General features: G+C 44.5%; 1 protein-coding gene across 6 annotated transcripts in view; it reads left to right on the forward strand.

The window, feature by feature from the left end:
• The window catches only part of SMOC1 (SPARC related modular calcium binding 1), a 192,047-nt gene extending 176,151 nt beyond the window's left edge, over positions 1-15,896 (forward strand). For all 6 annotated transcript variants that reach the window (XM_050953555.1, XM_050953557.1, XM_050953556.1 and 3 more), the window contains 3 exons: positions 6,357-6,604; positions 10,974-11,024; positions 14,101-15,896. In XM_050953555.1, the coding sequence (XP_050809512.1) occupies positions 6,357-6,604; positions 10,974-11,024; positions 14,101-14,117 (316 nt within the window). In that variant the 3' untranslated portion in view covers positions 14,118-15,896. The remainder of the gene's footprint in view (positions 1-6,356; positions 6,605-10,973; positions 11,025-14,100) is intronic.
• Positions 15,897-16,308: the final 412 nt, after the last annotated feature.

Consider the following 16,308-nt stretch of genomic DNA (forward strand, 5'->3'; position numbering starts at 1 on the left):
CCACCTCCCCAGGCCTGGGAGAGAGGGTTGAAGAATCCCTGAAGCTGCAGAAGGAGCAGAGGTGGTGCTGGGGATATAGGCAGAACTGATGTAGGGTGTGGGGAGGTGCCTAATGAATTGCTGGGCTGGGAGAGGGGCAGATGTGGGCCTGGCAGGGGACACACAATGAATTAACTGGAATGTTGGGCTTTGGGGAGAAGCTGGGAGCTCTGCTCCATTAGGCAGGCAGTGAGAGCTCCTGCAGTTGATGTCAACATCACCTCACTGTGTACATTTGAGAGAGCTGGCTACTCCGTTTAAATTGCCACATACACACTGGGGGTGGGCAGATGGAGTTCAAACCTCAAAAGACAGGCCAATCCCCCCAGTGCAATCTTTTAAATAAATCTCATGATATGTTGAGGGGTGGCTTATGGTTTCTGAACTTCTGGGGTTGGCATCACGGGCTTCCGTTTCCAGCTCTTCCAGGGATGGTGTGTGAGATGTCTGGCAGCCTTTTAACTTCTTCACGCCTCAGGTTGCCCATCGGTAAAGTGGGATAACAACACTGTCCTACCACACAGGAATGTTGTGAGGATTAATATGTTGGTGTTGGTGAAGTCTTGTATATAGAAAGTGCTGCCAGATTTGCCCGTTACTTTGGGGTATGCTCATTTCTTTGGGTTACTCTTCTGGGGGGCGGGGCGGGAGGGGTAGGGAGTGTTCTGAGCTATCATGCAGAACCTAGGTTCTCTAGGGCTGGGTTTCTCCAGCCCCAGAACCGGATGAACACACCCACACATACATTAACAGAGTGGACCGCGTCAATCAGCACTGTCAAGCTGGTCCCTTATATGTCTTTGGACCCACTGGGCTGGAAGAAGCAGCACTTTCAAGCTGACTCTCCTTATATGTCCGCGGGCTCCATGAACTGCGTCAAGCAGCACTTTCAAACTGTTACCCGTACGCGTCCCAGATTCAGCACGTCCCTATCCCGACTCTCACATCAAGTAGATTACTGCCAGTACAATTATGATGAGCAAACCCCACAGTATTCTGGGCGCTGCAGGGATCTTTCACTTAAGTAAAAGAAGCATTGCTGCAGCGTAAATGGGGGAAGCTAAAAACACAAAAGAGTAAAGTTCAGCGAGAGAGAGAGAGAAGCAACCAGCTTAACCATACAAGTTATTTATTGAATAATAGTGATAACTACACAAGGAGGGCTAAACCAAAATAACATACATTATTAAAGGTTAATACCTAAGGTAGAAAGGAAAACAGAGAGAGAGAAAGAGAAGGGAATTTCACCACTCCCTGAAGCTTGAACTGGTCGGGGTTCCTAGGTGATGGTGGTAGCTCAGGGTCCTGTGGGCAGGAGACAAGCAGAGTCTCCAGCACGATCAGTCAGGAGAATATGGAGTCCCAGTGGAATTGATGCACAGTTTGGATCTAAGCATTAGAACACTGACTGGAGAGTGAGTAGGGATTTTTGTAGAAAAAATACAATGGTTCAAGGGAGAACACTAGATTTGTTTGTAGGTAAGCTGATGACTCAAGGATTTTCTTTAGGCTAGACAATAGGAGCTGATCCCTCTTGGCTATGGGTGGTATTTTCTTCCAGGGAGCTCACAATGCAACTAGGCTGCTTCAGTATGTTGGATGTCAATCAAGGATTCATTACTAGAATTGGTCTGATAATTGTTGAGCTTGGTATGTGCAGGCACAGGTTCATTAGCATCTGGAGCAGAGATTCCCATGAGGCAGTGTTTCCCTGCTTTTTCTGGTCCCAGAGTTCAGTGCGGTTCTCTGTTATCCATTCTGTATGCAAATTGAGATGTCTCCCTGTCCCATCTCCCATGCAGATGAGGCTAGGGGAGTTGTCTCTGCTCTCCATTTTGTATGCTAATGGAGATGTCTTAATCTTGTCACCCTTGTCAGGAAGGGTCTAGGTATGTCTTCCATCTTCCCTTCATTGCTCTCTGCAAGTCTTTTCTCTGATGGGTTTTGGTTTAAGCAGAGGCTGGTGGCGGGGGGGTGTTACCATTCATGAGTCAGACAGGCTGGATACTGCGCCCTGGTTCCCCAAGAACACAGAGCTGACTGGTATCAAAAGGCAAAGGATTATTATTCTGGTTTATGTGCGGTCTGCTTGATAACACTGAAGTGTTTAATGCCAGCAGAAAGTGCACGTTGAAGTATTTAGAGGTGTGCAGGACAGACATGCGTGTATGTGTGTGTTTTATTTTGGGCAGTCAGGCTGGCATACCCTATTGCTCCAGAGAAAGTGAGAGCCATGCATGTGTTTGATATTGGAGGGTCAATGTGCAAATGTCCCCGACTTTCATCTTTGAAGATACTGAAGGGAACAGAATGGTCTCTAACTGCCTGACATAAATATTTATTTGTTTCTGAGGGTTTCACCTTATGCCCAGTTATTCTCATTATTGGTAGTTGTGCATCAATATCTAGTTAAAGTCCGCCAAATTATCATGGTGGCCGAGGGCCTATGAACTGAATTCTGTACAGTCCATCAGGTACCAATATGCCTGGCATATCCGAATGCATACAAACAGAATGACAAATGTTTGTACAGTAGTATAAGTTTTAAATATGCTAGTGTGGAAACACATTGTTCCCTTCCTAGCACTCCAATTGCCAATTTGGGGAAATTTGCGTGGCACAAAAACAGTGGATGTGGGTAAAGGAAAGCCCTTGAGAATATTTCATATTTATTTAGCATCCCTTTTGGATTTCTCGGTCAGCACTCTTGCAAATAAAGTTGACTACAAAGCAGTATTGTAGGGAGGAGAGATGTCCATAAGGACCAACTACCTTTCTAAAAACTTTGCTTACTTCCTAAGTCCTCAAAGCGTTGTGTATTTCTAACCTTTTAATGGAGCCCTTTCTGGCAGCATCCTTCATTATCTTGCTTTTCACAATCTTCATGTTGATTTATTTCAAGCTACAGTGTCAACAGCCAGTGCGCAAGGGGAAAAAGAAACTGTTCAACAGCCCACTCCATGTGAGGCAGATTGCTCCACCACCCAAATATTTTGCATGCCTGCAGCCATAATTAAATGCAAGAAGCTCCTCTGACGTAAACTTGCACATGCACCAGGCCATCTCCAAAGAGCTTGTGTCCAGCTTCTCCGTTGTACCACACCATTCTGGTGCCATGTATCTTGCAGAGAAAGCATCTTAGGAATCAGAGACTTTGAAATAAATAATGTATTGGTACAATTTTTATTTTGGATCTCTGAGTCTGCAGAGTTAGTGCTGCAAGTCCCCCTGTACAGTCCTCCTGGGGTGGGGCTGAGGGGGAGAATTCTAGTACACTTCAGAAATTTCTAAAAATGACCTCAGATTGTGCTTTTATTCTCTCTCTAATATTTTATCTACAAGGTCCAACCTCTCACCAGTGCTAGAAACTAAATGTTTGTCACAGTAGAAAGAGGTGTTCCTAAGTCTCGAAAGGGCTAAAACACTTGTTATTAGCCCTGACAATTTGTGACATGTTTGGTTTATGAGATACTGGACCAAAACCTTGCCGCTGTGCCCATAATAAATGTTAACTTTGCACTTCTCTGACCAGGCAGGATACATCTGAGAGGAACGAAGAAAAATATGGTGGGTCTGTTTGTTTATTTTTTTAATGTCAGCTGAGGTGATCAAAGCTGTGAGACAAATTGCATTTACTTTGTGGCCACCACCACCCATATTATAATTATTGCAGCCAGAAGCACTCCAACTAAGCTTGCACAACAGTTTCCATTCTAACACCCTTTTCTGCTTTCTCGTAACTTTACGACACTTTCATCTTTCAGGCTGAAATTTCCAGTGCTTGCTGTCTGCCTAAATAGGCTGTCACTGCCACACCACTTCTATGTTTTTTAAGTTTGAGCAAAAATAGGCAGTGGTCTGAAGCAAATGTAAAATCATTTCTGATAACATTTCTGGATGACACAAAGATTGGGAGAATGGTACATGAGCATGAGGTTTATGAGGGTATCAGGACTAAATCAAGACCTTTTGAAGTTTTTTGATGTAAAAAGAGACAGAAAGCCAAAAGACCTGTTTTGGAATAGCTAATAGCCTAATGGTTAGGGCACTTCCATGGGATTCGGGAGACCCAGGTTCAAGTCCCAACTCTGCCTGATTCAGACCAAGGATGTGAATCTTGATTTCACACATCCCAGATGAGTACCCTGACTACCGGGCTGTTGGCTATTCGGAGGGTGGGGTCCTCTCTCCATCTTAGACCTGAGAAACTTTTTCCCAATGGTAGCTACATGAAAACTGGTATGTTGCCTCAAAAAGTTTTGGTTTCAGGGAATTGGCATTTTCCAAGGAAAAACTGTTTCATTGAAAATTTCCTGATCAATCCTAATACAGAGGAATTTGTAACAGCCCAGAAGTGAATGATGCAAAAGAAATTATCAAATAAAATCTTTAAAAATAGGTTTTGTAGTTTATTTTATTCTCCCTGGTTTTTAAGGTTCATTTGTTTTTATTATCTCAGGCTTCCCAAGGCCTTGGGGCAGGGCCTTCCTTTCAAAAATCTATTTTTATCATTGTAAAGCGGCTTGAGAAGCTTGCCAGTGATCACCATCTTCCCCCAGACTCTGATCACAACCTTCCATGCCATGCTGTAGACTTCCCCTCCTTACTTTTCTGAATTAAAGTGCAGATTGATGAGGTGGTTGGTTTTTCACTTACCTAAACAACAGTATCTGCTTTGTAGAAGGATGCTGAGAAGGCTGGAGGGCCCAAAGTATGGCAGCCCTTTCTGCCCCCCAGCTGCGCAACAGAGAAGATGTCATCCTTGCCCTTTTCAAATGGATCGCTGATACAGAAGAGACCACTACTCTCTAAAACGATCACCAGGCTTGTTTCAATGTGTTCAGAGGCTTCACCTATAATGGGATTGAACCTAGGTATTTATACTGCACCCACAACCATAGAGCCTGAGACCCACACAGGGTTCTGAATTTATAATTCACCCAACCTTCCTATCACCATTGGGGTGGAGTAAAACAGCATGCTTGGAATCTGAGCTGCACTCCTGGAGGTCGTCTTACAGAGGTAGAGCACCAGGCGGCAGTGCAGCCATCGAATTACTGCCTACCGGCAACTTTCTGGGGAGGGCTGGCTGAGCTACTTCACTTTTGGGAAAGAGGCTAACGTCTTTGTACTGATTTAGTCTTAATCTGTCTTGGCCCCTTCTCTACCCCCACTTGCAGAGGAAAGAAAGCGGAGGCCACCTCTGGAAGCCATTCAACTTTTATAGCATCATTCCCTTGAACACGTTTTGTTTCCTCCTCATTGAGAACTGTTTATTTGCCGCTGTTAGATAGGCAGCATGCAGTGCACAAGACGTTGTTTGGGGTTTTTTTTTAATAGCTCCACAGAAGCAGTGGCTATTTTCCCCACCATTCTTCTCTGGTGAAATGATGATTTGAAATTGAACGCTGCTGGTCCTGAACCCTTGATTTTTCATCACAGTTTTTCTTTCTCCCTCGCTCTGCAGAATGTGAACTCACTAGTGTTGCATCAAACCTGCAATGTTGGAGTTTGAAATGAAGGAAAAAGGATTTTGCCAATTCCTTCTTATTCCTTCTTAATGGATTTGTGGCGTTTGCCCGCTGCAGTATTGAATAGTGCCTTAAAACAATGTGAAAACAGTTTTTAAAAATGCAGTGACTAAAATACATGAGACAAGAGCACATAAACAGACGCAGCAAAATTGTCCAAAGACTTTTTCAAATAAATAAATGCATCTTGCATTCAATCAATTTGAAGAGCTGGATCTTGTTCCTAGCGATTGGGGTCCACATCATATAAACCACTGTCACGCTTGGCACTAATTTTTCCCTTCACTGGCAGCCTCAGCTGAGAGACCAAGGACTGAATGGGCCTGAAGACTGAACTGTAGTCTCACTCAAGAAGAGATCCCTCTGGGATAAGTCTGAGGCACAGTGCTTGGGAGAAAGTGGTAGGGAACTTTGTATTGCTGCTGCCCGGTGGATACAGAAAGGATGATGGTCATTAGGGCTGTCCATCTGCTACCTTTCAGTGATACGCAAATCCATTCTTTGTCTCTTTATGCCTCTCCCAAACCAGTGCTAGTCCATGAAACTTAATTATAGAGGAAGGAGTTCTGAAACCTGTGATCACAGAGGATCATTTACCCAGGGTACCTAGCCTACTCTAGAAATAACAGCCTCCCGGACCAGGAATCTGCTTCTTCTGGTCATAGGAGGCAAAATACAACACAGGTTGTCATAAACAGAGCAAGAGATGCGGCTGGGCAAAAGACACATACAGTCATTAACAGGAGCATCCCTGTGGTTTGGGGGCCTGTGTATTTTGTTTTCTAGGTTCTCTGAGCCGGATCCCAGCCACACACTGGAGGAGCGGGTGGTACATTGGTACTTCAGCCAGCTGGACAACAATAGCAGCAGTGACATCAACAAGCGGGAGATGAAACCCTTTAAGCGGTACGTGAAGAAGAAAGCCAAGCCCAAGAAATGTGCTCGACGCTTCGCCGACTACTGCGACCTCAACAAGGACAAGTCTATCTCGCTGCAGGAGCTGAAGGGGTGCTTGGGAGTCAGCAAGGAAGGAGGTGAGCCATTTTCCTTTCAGAACTGGAGCAGCAAGGCAGCCAGCTGTGCCAAGTTAAAAACAAAATCAGCAACATGGCATTGAATGTTTGAGCTGCTCAGCTTACAGGCAAAAAGATGGGCGCATCTAGCAGCCAGTCCTGCAAACGCCCTTAATTCTTGCTGTTTTATTATTTGTTTTGTGATGGTGCTTAAGGGAAAGAAGGAGCACAGCCAGTGGGGTTCACCACAGGAAATTCGGTAGGTCTGACATGCTGTCTAGGGGCATACGTGCCCCTGGGCTATAATTACAGCTCCTGGGCCAAGCCATTGGGATGCGTGTGCATGTGCTCATGCCTTTCTCCCAGTCAGCCTGATCTTTGATGCTACATGCAAAACTCATTTGCACCAAATTAGCACTGGGTGGTTGCATTTGGTTGTTAGCACCTAAATATTACTGTTATATGTGCATTACAAACTTTAATTAATGCAAGCCTGTAACATCACTGTGGACGTCCACAGTGTTAAAGCAACTGGCATCCCTAGTTTAGTGGAAGCTTTTCCCTACTCCCCAATAATTTGCTGTGGAATAATATAAAATAATAGTAACTGTATTCCTTAATTTTATTACCTTCTTCCACTAAGATTAATGTGAAAAATCAGTATTAGTGCTATCTGGCTTTAGAATGTTTCAAAGAGTTCCACAGGATGACTGTGCATTGTGTGAAGAAATACTTCCTTTGTTTTGTTGCCTGCTGCCTATTAATTTCATTGGGTGACGCCTAGTTCTTGTGTTATGAGAAGGAGTAAATAACACTTCCTTATTTATTTTCTCCACGCCAGTCATGATTTTTCCTCTATCATATCCCTCCTTTAATCATCTCTTTTTCCAAGCTGAAAAGTCCCAGTCTTATTAATCTCTTATATGGAAGCTGTTCCATACCCCTGATCATTTCTGTTGCCCTTTTCTGAATGTTTTCCAATCCCAATATATCTTTTTCTGAGATAACGCATCCAGATATGAATACAGTATTCAAGATGTGAGTGTACCATGGACTTATATAGAGGCAATATGATATTTCCTGATGTATCTATCCCTTTCCTAATAGTTCCTAGCATTCTGTTGGCATGCACAAGTAGGGTGAGGGAGTCTTTTGGGGGGAAAGGGGTGGAGGCACAGTACTGAACATCTGAGAGTGACACGGAGGATATTATAGAGCAGGGGGATCCTGGGACACAGAATCTTCGTTTGCCATTTCTTCTCTCTTCTGTGTGGTTAAAGAGATGGCATTAAACAACCAATTAAAGAAGCAAAGCGTCTGAAGGATTGAAGGGCAGGTTGGCTCTGCCTCTCTCCTTTGTGGTCTTCCCACTTCAAAAATAGCCAGTAGCTCGTCCCCCACCCCACTCCACCTTTCCTTGCCACTGTGTCTGCACTCAAGCCGGAAAGTATAAATCCTAGCTTGAGGAGACATACCCACACTAGCTTTGATTGAGCTAGTCCACTAAAATTAGAAGTGTCGCCTCCATGGCACCAGGAGCTTGCCACCCTGAGTACATACCTATGGGCTCAGACGAGATCATACTCAGGGCTGCTAGCCTTTCACCAGGGGCGGCTCTAGGTATTTTTCCGCCCCAAGCATGGCAGGCCGACTGTCTTCAGCGGCTTGCCTGCGGGAGGTCCCCGGTCCCGCGAATTCAGCAGCAGCCTGCGGGAGGTCCGCCGAAGCCGCGGGACCAGCAGACCCTCCGCAGGCATGCCACTGAAGGCAGCCTGCCTGCCACTCTTGTGGCAACCAGCAAAGCGCCCCCCGTGGCTTGCCGCCCCAAGCACGCGCTTGGCGTGCTGGTGCCTGGAGCCACCCCTGCCTCTCACGCACTTACAGTAGAAAGATCGCTTGGGTCTGAGAAGTGGAGTTGTCTGCCTGCCATATTAGGTCTTCAGTGTCAGTTTACCTGGAGTTGTCCCACTTGTGTTTTTAAAGATAAGTAGGTTTAAATGAATGTCACTATCAGCAGTCTGGCTCTGCAATACCAAGTTTGAATGCAGAGGGCGTTCTCTAGTATCTTCTTGTTCATGTGCAAATTCTGCCCGCCTTAAGAGGAGGAGTAAACAATCTCTGTAAAAGCACTTACCTGTTTAAGATCAGGAGGGGAAATAAAACCTTTGAGAGTTACTGAAGTGTAGCCTTCAGTTTGTTTTCAACCATATTCAAACAGTACAGTCGCAATAACACAGACTCGCAGAGAAATTTTTGAAATTCCCACGGAAGGTCAAACTGCCATGGGGGAGCAGGTTTGGCTTCTGTGTTCTTGCTCATCAGATTCAGATGCAATGGTGGAGGCGTTGCTTTGAGGTGCACAAGGTTCCTTACTAGATCATAGAATGAACAGTGCCTTGGTGGGTCTGAAAAGCTATTCTGTTGTGTGATTTCCACTAGTGAGAGTTCAGGGGTAAGCAGGTGTATGACAATGCTTTAATTTCATGTGTTTGATGGCGGGAGGCATAGGAAGGAAAAAAGATAGCACTTCAGAGAGCCAAACCCACTGCAGTTAATTGTGGTTTCAAGCAGTACTGAGCAATACCCTCTAGAGGCCTCTGCAGGAGGCGTCAGCCAGTTGGTGACACCCAGAGCTGTATAAAGACAACAAGGAGTCTGGTGGCACCTTAAAGACTAACATTTATTTGGACATAAGCTTTTATGGGTTAAAAAAAGAAATTGCTTCTTCAGATGCAGATGTATGTGTGTCTAAGCTAAAAGAAGAAGCTCATAGAGATCCTGATTTTTTATTGCCAGGATCCTCAGTAGAGTCCCAATGAGCTACGGAAGAATCTATCTTTTGACAACAGAGCTGTGGTTTTTGTTTTTTGTTTTTTTTTCTTCTGCACCCTGACCCACAGGCAATGAAATAGGTTAGCTAGAACTTATCTGACCTTGCTAGGACAGGTGGCTGGCACAAAACTGGCGTTCTGAGGGGCTTTAAATAACTTACCACATTTTTTCAAAAGCAGCAAAGAGTCCTGTGGCACCTTATAGACTAACAGATGTATTGGAGCATGAGCTTTCGTGGGTGAATACCCACTTCGTCGGATGCAAGTGGGTATTCACCCAGGAAAGCTCATGCTCCAATACGTCTGTTAGTCTATAAGGTGCCACAGAACTCTTTGCTGCTTTTACAGATCCAGACTAACACGGCTACCCCTTTGACACATTTATTCAGTTCCTCTTATTAATGATTTAAATAATCCAACAGGTTTGTATTGTGGGTTCTAATTTAAGCTCCACTATCTCCCTGACTTCAATCTCTCTCTGTCTCCATTCTCTTCTGCATTCTACCACTTGTGCCTCTGTCTCCACAGATCTCCTGTGGCTCCCTCCCTCCCTCTTTCTAAGTGTCCCCTCATCCTTCTCCTGCACAGTCAGGACCAGATTTTCAAATGCTGGCATCCTTTTGTGTGTGTGCAAATAATCAAAGCATACAGTTTTTTGCACCTCCAGTTTAAATCACGTAGATGTCAAAGTCCTTGAATGTGTCTGTCTCCAGCCCAGCATGGAAATGGGAAGCTAACTTGCTGATTCTGGTGGGAATGGTTTTCTTCAGATTTCCAGACAGTGACCAAAATTATCAAATATGGGTGCCTAAAATCAGCACCTAAAAGACACATGTAGGCACCTATGTGGAAATGGGCTCGCTTTCAGGCGTGCTGTGCTCCTGCAGGCCCCACTGAATTACCCCTGAGAGTTGCAATGCTCAGCACCTTTGAAAATCAGGCCACTCCTCTCTAGGTACCTGGGTGTGGCTATAGGTATCCAAGTGTGAACATTTTGGCCCAACTTTGTAGGCACCAGACATTCAGATAAGTTTGGACCATCCAGTCTCTCTGAGCACCTTATAAAACTGTCCATTCCTCTTAGTGGCCTTTAGAGAAACCTAAGTATTTTTCTTCTATCCAGTTTTCCAGTAGTAGGAAGAAGTCTCAGGAACCTCATACCACTAAATATCTTTCAGTTTTTATTCCTCTCGCCCCTACTCAGGAGCAGGCAGAAAAGTTTAATTCTTACCAAAACTGAACCTTTGGATTTCAAGAGATTCTCACATCACAATCCAAGATCTTAAACTGGATTAAAATGTAGATGTTAAAAGTCTAACTCTAAGAGATGATGCAGGCCAGGACTGAGATGCACTGGCAGAAATAGGTGTGTGTGTGTGTAAGTATAAGGGAGTTTTGCACAGAACCTGCCTATATTACTGCACCCAGCTGCAGTCAGCAATAGTCCTTCATTGTCATTAGCAGAGCAATCATTGCTTTTTCCTAAAATTATCCCCAAAATTCAGAAGAATCAAAAAATGCTCACAGTACTAAGCAAATAATGTTCCTGGATTTTGCAGGTAGTGCTAGCAGTTTCCCCCATGGAAAAAGACAAGGCATTAACCCTTTCAGTAAGTATTTTATCTCTTATTTTTGTTTCCTTTTTCTTCTGTAGCACGCACATACCTCAAAATTCATGGGTCCCTCCCCATTTTCTTGCCTCACATCTGTCCAACGAGCTGACAGACTAAGAGTAGCTAAGGCATGGAATCTGGAATCAGGGAACTGAGAGTTTCATTTCCCACCCTCCCAGTCAACATGTAAGAGTTTGGGTAATTTTTTAACTTGAGCGTCAGTTTTCCAAATAGGGTAATAATATCCACTGCTTATAAAGTAGGTTATTAAAGAGCCTTGATTTTACTTCAGGCCTTACTCTGTGGTGCTTCCTATTCAAATATATTTAAAATTTCCAAATGCCACATACTGCATTTCAAAAGCCAGTTGAAGGACATGGTAAATCTTATGTTGCCCACATAACAAACAAGCACATGATTCTTTTAAAGAATTAAGAAATGCAAATTTCTCACAAATTTGGTTGGTAAAGGTAACTGGGTAGATGGATTAAGAGCTACCTGACTACTTTCTGAGATCTGTTAGTGTGGTATAGAGCTGTTTCTAGTGGGGTTGCATAAGGATCAGTAGGACTGATGCTATTCAACATTTATCAGTGATCTGGAAATAAATCACTTTTGATTTAAATAAAGATTGGCAGAGTGGCCAATAATGATGAGGACAGGACAGTCATACAGAGCAATCTGGATTGCTTAGGAAGCTGGGCCCATTCAAACAAAACTCTTCTTAATACATCTGCAAGATCATACTTCTAGTAACAAGGAATGTAGGCCATAGCTACAGAATGGGGAACTGTTCACTGGAAGGCACTGAGCCTGAAAAGGATTTAAGGATCAGAGAGAATAAACAACTCAACATAAACTGTGACAAAAAAGGGCTAACGTGATCCTTACATGTATAAATAGGGGAGCAGTGATTAGTGGTATGGAGGTGATTTTACCTTTGTTTGCAGCATTGGTGAGACCAAGACTGAAATACTGCACAACATTTAAAAAAGGATGGTGAAAAAATGGAGAGGTTGTAGAAAAGAGCCACAAAAATGATTTGAGGGCTGGAGAAAATGCCTTCCAATGAGAGACTTAGAACTCTCTCTGTTTAGCTTTGCAAAAAGAGGTGACTGGATTACAGTGTACAGGTACTTTCATGGGGCAAAAATACTGAGTACGAAAGGGCTCTTTAATCAAGTGGAGAAAAGCATAACAAGAACCAATGGCTGGAAGCTGAAGCCAGACAAACTCAAAAATTAGGCTCACATTTTGAACAATGAGGGGGATTAACCCTTGGAACAAATTACCAAGGGAAATGGTAGATTCTCTGGCTCTTGATGTCTTCAAGTCAAGAATTGTCTTTCCAAAAGGCACCCATGCTTTAGACAACTTATTTGGGCTCAATATGGGGTACTGGGTGATATGTAATGGCCTGTGATATACAGGAGGTCCAAGTAGGGGATGAAATGGTCCCTTCTGGCTTTAAAATCTCAGAATCTATGAAATAATGGAACAACCTGTAACTCTCACCCATGGATAACTGCATTTCTTATGTGGTGTTATCTTGACTCTTGTATCTTAATACTTCCCATGTAAGTGTAGCCCTTAGAACATCGATCAATTGACAGAAGAATTTTTGTTAAAATATTAACTATTTTATTTTAGAATAGATCCTGTATTTGACAAAGCATTAGGCAAGTCAAAATTTCAAACCAGAGCAGTTTTCTAATGAACTATAGCTCAGATTATCAAATGAATTTAGTTCAGACTTTGCCGGAACATTCCTCTTTGCCTTCAGGTAAAAATGGCAATTTTCAGTCCTCTCTGAGCTCCATGTTGTATATGTAGAACATAGCCATTAAGTCCCATTATAGGAGAGTGAAACTCCTCTCCATGACCAGCCAGCTCTGCCAGCCAGCCCAGAAGGGGGCAGAGCCATAGTTCTGCCTCCTTCCTACTATAAATCCTTTCTGTATCCACACAAGGGCCAGCCACAGTCTGGTCCAGTGGGCTAGCAAGGGCCAGTAATGTGAACACCGTCTGTATGCCAGTCTTGGCTAACAGGACAGGAGAAGCCATAAGAGGAGATGTACTGCAGGGAAAAATGTGTAACTCCATTAAAGTACAAGGATACGTTGTCTCTCACTCATTTCCAGTGAAGTGAAGGCCAGTGCATTAGTGAAACTTGCAGCTTTGCTTCCAGTAGCTCTCGGCCTTGCTTTGTGCTACTCTGTGTGGGATTTCTAATCTCAAAAGGGTTACTACTGGAACCATGTGGCAGCAGTTTGTAGCCTAAGGCTTTTCATAACAGCAGTGGATGCGAACCTCAATACAACTGGCTAAGCAACCCCACTGCTCCCTCACTGCTGTGGCTCCCTCAGGTCTTAAAAGAGCTCTGGGGATTTTCAAGTATTAACATCCCTCAACTTCCTGTGAATCCACACCCCAAGTTTTCTGGGTTTCCTAAAACCCCAGCATTGGCTTTGGAGCCGGCACTTTAGCAGCACAGTGGGCTTTGGAGCATGTTGTCCAGGAATGCTGCTACAAGGGGTTAGCAGAGAGGTTTCTGGGTCCTGCTGCTGGAGGGTTGGGGAAAGGCTGCTTTGACTTGCGATTGAATTCTTCGCAGACCTGCCTGCTTGATGGGGTAGGAACCCAGCTGGCCACCCTTTGAGATGATTCACACTGGTAGTGCAGTGAGAGCTCCATCCGACTCTCACTAGAATCAGTAGGAGTTCTACTCTTTAGTGGGGACAAGATTGGGCCTTAGGTAGAAGAGAGGGTGTAGGGTTTTGCCCAGACCATTCACCCATTCCCCAGGAGGGAATGAGCAGCCGTGGTTTGTGTTTAAAAATACATCCATGCCTAAGGCTGTATGTGTGAGTCATCCAACGCTTCCTCTTCCACAAGGTTATTGCTTGTTAAGTCCTAGTCCTTGTCAGCCTTGCAGCTTTCTATGAAATCATTGCTCTCCAGAGAGGTTGTACAGCACACTTACGCTGGCTGGCTGGCTGCAATTTTGGTTTTAATTTTGGTTTTCGTCTCTCACCTCCCTCAACCAATATTCTTCCTGACCCACCACCTTCAGTAGGACGCCTGGTCTAGGAGCAGACATGAACAGAAGACAGGAAGCCACCTGAAGGATGAGCAGATGGACACCCTACTGCCGTGTGGCACTGGCAACATCCAGCGTAGCAGAAGTGACACCCAGAACGTTTGCACTTTTTTTAATGATTGATTTGTTTTTTTGTTTTCTTTTAATGCCATTATCTAATTCTTTAGGGGAGGGGGAATGAGAGCATGACTTTAAAAAAAAAACCATTTGGACAGCTACTGACAACTTCAGTTTCTGAGTTCACGGGGACTCGAGAAGAAAGAGATTTTTATATACTGTAAATAAATATATATGTAAATTGTACAGTTGTCTTGTACAGGGGTTGGAATCACTGTTTGGTCCCTCCCCTCAATTTCATAGGCTGTTAGGGTTAAAGGGACATCTTGACTTCTGGAATCCAATAATGCACTCTCTCGCTCTCTCTCTAGCACCTCCGTGTGCATAAAAGCAAGTGTATTGCCACAGCTTGTGCTCACAGATGTGCACTGGGGGTCCCAGTTGTGCAGTAGGCCAGATGCTTCTTGGGAGTTACTGAATACACCCATCTGCCACTGGAGTTGAGGGCCCACTGCAGTGTGCGGGATTGGGCCTTTGGGAAAGCAGCGCTTCTTTCCATCAACGAACGGCAGATAAAGAAGCAGGAATGGGTGCGAAGTTCAAACCTGAACCACAAAAGGCACAAAGATAGCGCCAGAAGTAGCTACAGATTGGGTAGTGGTGAACAACAAACCTGTTGCCATCCAGACAAGGAAGACATGCAGAGAAGATGCCATATCTTGAAAATCTAGTGGCACCAAGAGCACAAGGAGGAGTACCAACAGTAGGGAGGCTCAGTATAGGGAGACCCCAGTAGTGCCAGTGGAGTACAGGGAAGGCACAGAAGTCCTGCATCTTCACGTATCACAAAGTGATCATAGAAATATCTTCTATTCGTATATTAGAATAATACAAAGGAGAAAGCATGATGTAGCTCTGCTATGCTCCTGAAGCCCCCTGCAGCCTGCTTAGTGCTACAGGGGAGAGATGAGAGCACATATGTCAACAGAGAAAGATACAAGAGGCCTGTCTCTAGGAGTCTACTTTCATCTCTGTCATTTTAGCCCAGGCTCATTAGGAAGGCGTTGTTCATTACAACCTGAACAATAGCTGCTCATGCCATGGGTTCCCATGCTTGCTGTGGGTGACTATCTTCCCATGCAGTAGTCTGATCTATCACAGTTCCCACCTCCCAGGAATCTCTCTGTTCTGATGTCTGTAGTGCAAGCCGTAGTGACGCACACTATTAAAGCCGTGGCAATGGCCCAGCTTGAACAGGCTGCTGCGTTCAGAGATCACAGTGACCGTTTCAGCTGGTGGTGCCTTGGCCAAAGTTAGTATCTTGTTCGTCTCAGTTAGACACACTTGTGAAATCTGTAGAGGGACAGAATCAGCCAGGTCTGTGCATTAGAGAGCGGGGGGTGCATGGAACATGATTGGAAGCAGCAGCGCATTCCTGCTTTGTGCATTTCTAGCCTGTTTGACCATGTGCACGTTATGAGGGGGGCATTATTTACAACCAGCTTTCAGATGTCAGACATGTCACGCTCTCCTGCCACTACAATTTGGACTGCAATCTTTGTACTCAGCTTTCTTACACACATTCTCCTTCTAAACTAAGGTTGCCAACTCTCCAGGATTGTCCTGGAGTCTCCAGGAATTAAAGATTGTTCTTTAATTAAAGATTGTCATGTGATGAAACCTCCAGGAATTCATCCAGCTGAAACTGGCAACTCTCTGTCTGTATTCTGCTGCAGCAATACAACTGCTGTCTGTATTCTGCTGCAGTAAGGGGAGCAGCTCTCTGGTAACATTGTTATCCATGTACTTTGGCTGTTTCGCTCGCAACGGGGCCGCTGTGTTATTGCATATAATGTGGTCAGTGGGATTTCTCTCCTCTCACCTGTACACACGCAATGTATAATCTACTCTCAGGCTAATGAGAATTGGTAGAAAGGCACCATTTTGTACAGTGTTCGTGTGCTCTGGGTTTGAAACTAGTCCTTATTTGGATGGTGGCAAAGCTGTATGTGCAATATCCTTGAAGTGTCTTGAAATGGAAACTGCTCCTGGTGCCAGACATCATGCCAGGCTGTTGTAGGGTGACCCCAGAACATTGCTTCTCAGCAGCATTGCATCGTGGCA

The sequence above is a fragment of the Gopherus flavomarginatus genome, chromosome 5, assembly GCF_025201925.1.
Source record: "Gopherus flavomarginatus isolate rGopFla2 chromosome 5, rGopFla2.mat.asm, whole genome shotgun sequence".
Lineage (NCBI taxonomy): Eukaryota > Metazoa > Chordata > Testudines > Testudinidae > Gopherus > Gopherus flavomarginatus.